At 39.6% G+C, this 7,737-nt stretch overlaps 1 protein-coding gene across 3 annotated transcripts in view; it reads right to left on the bottom strand.

Annotated features, from left to right (window-relative positions):
• Positions 1 to 1,239: 1,239 nt before the first annotated feature.
• The window catches only part of LCP1 (lymphocyte cytosolic protein 1), a 51,964-nt gene continuing 45,466 nt past the window's right edge, over positions 1,240 to 7,737 (bottom strand). For all 3 annotated transcript variants that reach the window (XM_085324977.1, XM_085324978.1, XM_085324976.1), the window contains exons 11-16: positions 6,537 to 6,615; positions 6,219 to 6,333; positions 5,206 to 5,339; positions 4,158 to 4,281; positions 3,696 to 3,820; positions 1,240 to 2,708 (exon numbers count right to left, since the gene is read on the bottom strand). In XM_085324977.1, the coding sequence (XP_085181103.1) occupies positions 2,576 to 2,708; positions 3,696 to 3,820; positions 4,158 to 4,281; positions 5,206 to 5,339; positions 6,219 to 6,333; positions 6,537 to 6,615 (710 nt within the window). In that variant the 3' untranslated portion in view covers positions 1,240 to 2,575. The remainder of the gene's footprint in view (positions 2,709 to 3,695; positions 3,821 to 4,157; positions 4,282 to 5,205; positions 5,340 to 6,218; positions 6,334 to 6,536; positions 6,616 to 7,737) is intronic.

Below are 7,737 nucleotides of genomic sequence, written 5' to 3'. Positions count from 1 at the left end.
GCATTGGTGCTAGGACTGGTGAGAGGATGCTTATGGCTGGTACAGAGCTTCAGGCTGGRATTCAGGGATAGTGCCCCAAAATGCAGCTTGAAGACAGAGCAGTAGCAATGAAGAGGGCCGTATGGCAACGTGCCTGGCCCCAGGGCTGTAACAGTGAGGAGGAGAAGAAAGCAGCTCCTTCCACAAAATGCATTTTGAATAACAGCACACATTATGTAGCCCCTCACCAGAGCCAAATTTCACTCTCCAGGACCCCCAAAGTCCTAAATCTTGCCTACATGAAATGCATGATGTGTGAAAAGTTGCTTTCCTAACCTCCTCTAAAAAATCCCCCTCCCACCCCTAAAAGCAACATGGAGAGAAGAGTTGCTAAAAGCCTGTGAATGGGAAATGCTGCACCTGAAGCCTCCACTTCTCTCTGGGGAGAGGAAGCACCAACATTCATTTGGGATCCAGGGAGCTCCCCATCCCACCTTGTACTGCTACCATCTCTTGTTTGTTGCCTACTTCATCCCTCATGTCTGCCCCTGAGGTCTTGGTCAAAGTCATCTCCCTGTGACGAGGCACCTGGAGGAGGGCTGTCTTCAGGTAGAGCTCTTCACACTTATCTCTGCTTGAACATGGTGCTTTTCTAAGAGTGTTTGCAAACTTGTAATTACTGGATTTTACTGGAAGAGAGTGAGCCTTACAGGTAATTTTGAGTGGAGTCCAATGAACAGCCCAGACTAAGAGGATTACTTCACCAGTACTCAGTGTCTTTCAAAAACAAACACACACCAAAGTGGAAAGAGCAGAAAAGAATAGCCAGATCCCACCGCCCATTTAAGATCCACATTGTCTATTTAGCATAAAATGACCACTGCAGTCTGCAAACATGCACGCACGCACACACACACAAAATATGTGGGCAATTCCAAGGGAGATGCTAAGGTCACAGTTTTTGCCTGCAAATTCCTCTCTCCTGTTTACCACCAGCTGGACTCCCAAGTCAGATAACATAAGGAAACATTAATACATCCCCACCTGGTGACCAGGCTTCTTTAGTGGCTCAGAGTGGCATGTACAGAAACAACCTCAGAAATATCCTTCCCAATTCCTGCAGTCTGTGGTTGYAGTAACAATGTGTACGACAGGTCCTCAGCAAGCCCAGTGCCTTTGTCCTGAAATCCGTCCCTATCGCAGCTACATGATACATGCTTCCCCATTAGTATGTTCATCACTGAAAACAAACTCTGCATGTTTGGCTCTATAGAACATTTTATTTGGAGAAGCTTTTCATATAATTGGATATTGGTTCTTCATTAAGGCAATTCTGAAGGGGCTGGAGGGGAGAGAGGAGGGACACGGAGACTGTGCCAATGGGTTTGCGTTAAGGCAGAATTCCCTCCTTCTGCATTTTACCACAGTAGGTTCCACAAAATAGCCAGAACAGCAAATGATTCATGCCAAAGAAGAGATTCAGTGCAAATACATCCCACCRGCTATCCACAAATGGGGCTAGATTCATGACTGAGGTAAATTGACAGARCCTTATTACTTGTAAAGCTATGTTGATTCATCTCAGTATCCTGGCCCAGGTTCAGCAGAACATTCAAGTATGTGTTTTGGTAAGCAAAGCACATGTTTAAATGCTTTGCTGAATCAGGGCCGCGGCCCTTTGAGTGCAMGTCTGTAAAGGTTACAGAGCTTAATTTTTATTTAGCACAAATATGTCCTTTTGTGTCCCTTTGGTTCACTTCTTATCTCTGTTTTATTATTGCTACTAACTGGTATATCCCCTTAGTTTCCTTAACATGATTTTCATTTCAAACATGCTTTGCAGTCTGCTTAAGTGTATTATGATATAGAAATGAATTATCCTTTGGAGAGCACTTTTTGCAAAGGTTCTAGAACTAGGGTATTCTTGGGGGACCAGGTTACAATGTGTTTTGTTCAGTGAGGAGTAATGTGCTCTGTGAATAATGCCAGTGACAGCAGAGGCGTAACTTGCAGGGCAAGGTGCTCAGGTCACATACCAGCAACACAAAGCAGGCTCCAAACACTTTTCTATTTCCACAAGCATTTCCTAAAAGGATTCTACCATTCCAAAAATATAGTTACTGATACTTGCGTTGGCTTGAGGAAACCCCTTTCATAATCCCAGGTGCAAACTGAAGGAAACTATGGCAGAAATACTACCAGAAGCATGAACACACTTTCAGGTAGAAGCAGTATATGACATTCCATAATCCTAAAAGCTTCTTGTACCTTCCAGGATGAGGATTTCCAGGTAACCTTTGACAGATAACCTTGGTGTCCATTAATAAAAGGATATCTATAGGCTTGTTGAAAACTTAGGTATATGAAATGGTTACATCTAGCAAAGTGGAAAACACAGCAAAGAAATMAAGCACATATTACTGTTCAAAACAAAACATTTCCTGGATATACATGTCAACTTTTGTATGACTTGGAACCTTGTCTGACATGCTAAAAAGCATGAATAACCTGCATATTTCCTTGATACAGAGAAAAGGATCCAGTTTGAGGGAATCAAAAGGGTGAATACCAGCCATTGGTACAAGTCTTTTGTGCTTTAGACTTTCTTCATGCCTTTTCCCATAAGGCAAGCAAACACAGTCATGACCATTTTGGGTTTTACTTCAACTAAGTCTTCTGGAAGGGCATAGACTCTTGCTCCAATTTTTCTTGCCATGGAGATGGCATATCTGCATTACAAGGGGGGAGGAAGAAAAAAAAAGAAATAATTAATGCAGTAGCACTCTGTTAAATAGTTTTCATGATCACTACCAGAGCAGGTTGAGAACTCTTCTCCCACTTCATCAAAAATAAGCTTGCCTATGGGAATATACAAACTAGGTTCATCAAGAACTACGTTTCTAGTAAATGATACAGCATGTTCCCTGATGGTTAGAGCACTGATTATATGGGGCATGGGTGACTGCAAGTCAAAGTATAATATGAAACACATTTAGTCTCCCATGCCCTGAAAGATTATCCTAACAACCCATCATTCTAGTCTAGCTCCCTCTCAATCTCTGCTGCTCAAGCTTTGTAAATATACAGATTCACAAGGATGAAAAGGAGAAGGCAGATCTARCTGCATTACCATCATCATTCTCCCTTTTGTAGTTGCCACACAGCAAAAGAGAAGTTAAACTGATGATTAGACAAGGAGGTGATCTGTGTAACTGTGAAAGGAAAGGGAGATGCCCCTAGGATTGGCTCTCTGATAGGGAATGGTTTGCACTCGGAAAAAAATCAATACCTCCATCCATCAAAACAGTTTTTCAGGCCTGAGTCCTGTCTCTCCCTGCTCTCTTAAATACTTGTTTTGCCTGTATGTGACCAAAGAAGTATGCCCTCTAATCATTGGTTTCTGCAGCTTTCTGTGATTGGCATTGCTCCCTGTCTCTGAAAGAATTCTAAATTTAATAAGAAAAAATAGGAGATTGTGAAGCCAAGTGGTTTTGAGCCCATTCAGGGAATTATAAAGCAGGAAATATAACATTATAAACTTTATTTTCACTGATAGCTTTTTATAYTGCCTGACTCCTAGCCTATCTACTTCTACTCCAGAGATATTTCTCAGCTGAAGTTAAGTCAGATAAGAATGATAACAGAGCAGTTTTCAAAGACAGTTAGGCAAGCCTGAGCAGGTAGCCCGTGTTAATTGCCACTTGGTGTGAACGTACTTAGCATTATTAAGTTTCTCTTCATCATTCAGGTCCTCTGTTTTCAAGAGRTCATATTTGATTGATCCTGGTTGAATGGCATCAATGAGATCCAGGACGGGCATGCTGGTGCTGATTTTGCCATCCTACATAGGTGAAAAATACAGTTAGCTGCAATAACAAGAAAAGAAGTCTCCCAGAAAGCCAAAAGCTAAGCTCAAGAGCAGTGGGCAGCTCAGCTGAATACCATCTACATCTTTACAGAGATCTTTTCATAATAAGCACCTTTCAACAAAATCTATATATCTGGACATGCTTTTAAAGGGGAAGGAAAAATAATTCGGCTTTGTAGTTAATTATATAATAATACAGTCTGTGAGTATGAACATATATATACATACATATACACACACTATATATAGCATATATACAAAAACACAGAATAAGAGATTCCTAAGCAGARACCTAATAAAAAAGATGTACCTTGAAACTGGAGATGGTTGAATTCTTCCCAGCTGCAGTCAGTGTTTCATTTACCCAGTTGACAATGATTTCATCATTGACCTTCTCTCCACCACCAATGTCTTCAAGGATATTCAGTGTGTACCTTAACAAGGAAGCCCAAATACCTGTGTCTGCTCAAATTCTACCACAATATCAGAACCACCCTGTACATGTGTGGCTTGACTGGGACAAACTCAACAATCCTCCGCTACTTGATATCCCCCCCCCGCCATACATACACATTATTTATAAACTATATTATAATATGCTATTCCATCTAATGGGTCTAATTCATTCCTCATTCTCTAATCATTGTTTTGGTAGTGTCAAAAGATTTTGCCACTCAAAATCCCTAAAAAAATGTCAGTGAGTGGATCTTAGTGTAAATGACTCATTCTCACAGTGTTTAAAAAATAGTTACTAACTTGAAGGACATAAGGGATTGTTATGCTCATCTAAGATGGACTTTCTGCATAAACACAAGCCTAGAATATTTTGCTTATATGATAGCAAACATCTCRGAAAGACATCCCATACTGATGGCAACTAATCACCACATCCTGAGGTTAACTATCTCCCTGATAAACCTTTTAGACTGAATTTAGTCTGTATTCACCTTCTAATTCTTGTGAAGTACGAAGAACTACTCAGCTGCATCCACTCCCGGGAGCACATTACAGAACCCCCCACTTCTCCATCAGTTCTTTTTTTCCAGTACATTCTCTCTATTTCCTGATACAGAGACCTTTCATCTCATTTTTATCTGTTCCACACAGTGAACATTTATTCATGCTACACAGATAGCAATAATAATCTTCTGCATGAGCTGAATGTAATGGCCTTGGTCACATGATAATGTACTTCATGATCATATCTCTAACTAGRAGTAAGCAAAAGGTTACTCTGTCTTTGCATATATATCAAATAGATGAATGTAAAAGCCATAGCCTGTAGAACCTTCTCTGTACTAGCATCTGAAAACTATTACTATGCAAAACACTCATAAGCTTGTGTTTGATCACCATACCTTCTCATCAACTGCCAGATCAAGGCCAGGGTGAGTGTACGGTTTCCTTCGTTCAGATCTTGCCCAGCAATTCCAACAAGGGAAAACTTGGCTTCATTCTTTCCCAGTTCCACTGCATAGTTGCAGTTTTCCAGCTGTTAATGACAGGGTCAGTTAGTACAGTTCAAAACTATAGGAAAAATGCCTTTCAAGACACCCACTGTGACTTTAAATTCTTGGGAGCACTTAGCCCACATCCTCCAAATAGACCTGGGCAAATAGAGCTATCCTTTTGGGCTCTATGATAATACAGTTGCTTGACTACCGACAGCCAGCTACAAGTTCCACCCCAAAGACACTATGATAATACTCAACTGAGAAAAAATACTAATAATTATTATCTGAATACTAATAATTATTATCTGAAAAACAGAATACCCTGGAAAACATGAATCTACAGCTCATAGTTACCTCCAGCAACATGGCATTGCACTGAGACAAAGGATATTAGTATCTCAGCCAATATTTTAGGTCAGTCACTCACCCTATCCTAACGGGACAGTATTATTCATCCAGATAGCTGTGAGAAAGCTGTGTATTTAGCAGCAATTCTGTAACCACTTAATGAGGCACCTAGTCAAGAATGTTTAACATCACTGTCTTCATTCAGTGTAGAGATAGTGATCCAGACAGCTGCAATTAATCTGATGCCACAGGACTGACGATGAAGATGCATTATAATTTGTGAATAAAGCAGTAGCAAAAGTGGTCTGCACATAATTTTTTGAAATACTGATATGAAAGATGACAAGTCTTTTTACATTACAAATATTGTTCATCTGTCAACAGAGCTAGCAAGTCAAATGTATTTTTCTTTTTCAAGGTGAAAAAWTATTCACTGAATAGACAAAAAATCATTTGATCTGCTCTACTGGGGACTTGAGAGTGACACACAAATGCCCACATTGCTATTTGAAATCATATAGACATCTTTTGAGGCAAGATACTATTGGAGTTATTCCAACTTTTTGTACCTTCTTCATGTTGCCACCCAGTTTAGCATAAGGTGGTTTGTTCACTCTGTTCCAGTCTACTGGCACTTTGATCTTTTCATAGAGCTGGAAGATAACTAAGGCATCTGACAGGTCACTGAAAACAATAAAAGATGTATCATTGTCCAAAGAACCAAAGAAAGGAATCTAAGCCATTTGTAGAAGTAAACTTAGTTTCCTAAAAAAAGAAAAGAAAACATAGCATCTGTTCTGACAGGGAACAGAAATTCTTATGTGTTTTCTGTGAACAACGTGCTGGCAGTATTTTTCATCTGAAGGAAGTGTAGCACCTCCTCTTACCTATATAAGTGATTTACACGGGGATTAACACCCAGAGAGTTCATCCAGTTTCTGAATGTCCTTTCTTCCCTTGTTTCACCTAAAACAACAGATATATCAATCAACAGACCTACAAAACACAACATTCCAGTAAAATAAGTGTCTTGCAGTGAAACTATAACTCAGAATTTACAGTGCACTGAACCATAAGCAGAATGAGACACTGGTTGACAAGTGAAATAAGAGAGCACAGTACAGCACATAATATGTCTTCATGCCCTATATATTACAGTACTTAGGTAGATTGGCCTTGAAATATCTTCAAGAATACAAGACTAGTCTTTGCCCTMGTGTGAACAGTTTCATTCTGAGGCTTCCGAGTATCTTAAAAATAACTGAAAACAAGTATTTGCTCCAAATGTCTCTTTGTAAGCACAACCTACACTGAAAAATTGCTAGACTGAACAGGGCACTTCCAGTCATGTCAACATTTAAGTACATGCTCAGCTTTACTCTCATAACCAGTTCCATTAATCTCATGAACACTACCATTTTCTTATTTTGAAGAACATGATTAAATACTTTGCTGAWTCAAACTACAGAGCTCAGCCCCTTGTAAAATTAGTAGTCTTCAGATGCCACTTTAACCTTTTCAGATACTTCTTTATTTTCTGCGGTCAATAGCATAACAAATTTATTAGAAATACCACATGCAAAAACTAAGAATGGGCTGACTGTAATGAAGAGTTCTTCTAAAATCATGCCACAACTATTGCTTAGTGAGAGCTAGACTCAGAAGCAAGATAAATGCGTTCAGTTCAGGTGTTTGAGGGTTACCTCTGCACCAAAAAATCTTATATGCTAGCAAAAAAAGAAAAGTACATTTTTCTTCATGTYGCCCTGTTTAAAAGCATCAGCTCTACAGAATCATGTCTCCGAAAATTACTAGTGTAAAATGTTTTCATCCAATAGGATGTTTAAAAAATTTTTTGAACTAGAGAGATAAGAGATGGTTATTCCATAACCATTTCCAGTGATTACTCTATGAGTGAGAATGAATGCCAGTCATCAGGAATTGCCCCCTGCACAAGAACTGAAGTCATGCATGAGACTAGGCTGCAGTGACTCCAGATCTAGCTCTCAAGTCAGAAAGAAGGACCTGAAGCTCAGCAAATGATCCATACAATGGCAGTTCTGACCTCAACTCAAGCTAGCAGGCAGA

The sequence above is a fragment of the Rhea americana genome, unplaced genomic scaffold (assembly GCF_003343005.1).
Source record: "Rhea americana isolate MKP2758 unplaced genomic scaffold, rheAme1 scaffold_95, whole genome shotgun sequence".
NCBI classification, from domain to species: Eukaryota; Metazoa; Chordata; class Aves; order Rheiformes; family Rheidae; genus Rhea; species Rhea americana.
The sequence above is the reverse complement of the archived record's forward strand: the minus strand, read 5'-3'. Positions and strand labels throughout refer to the sequence as shown.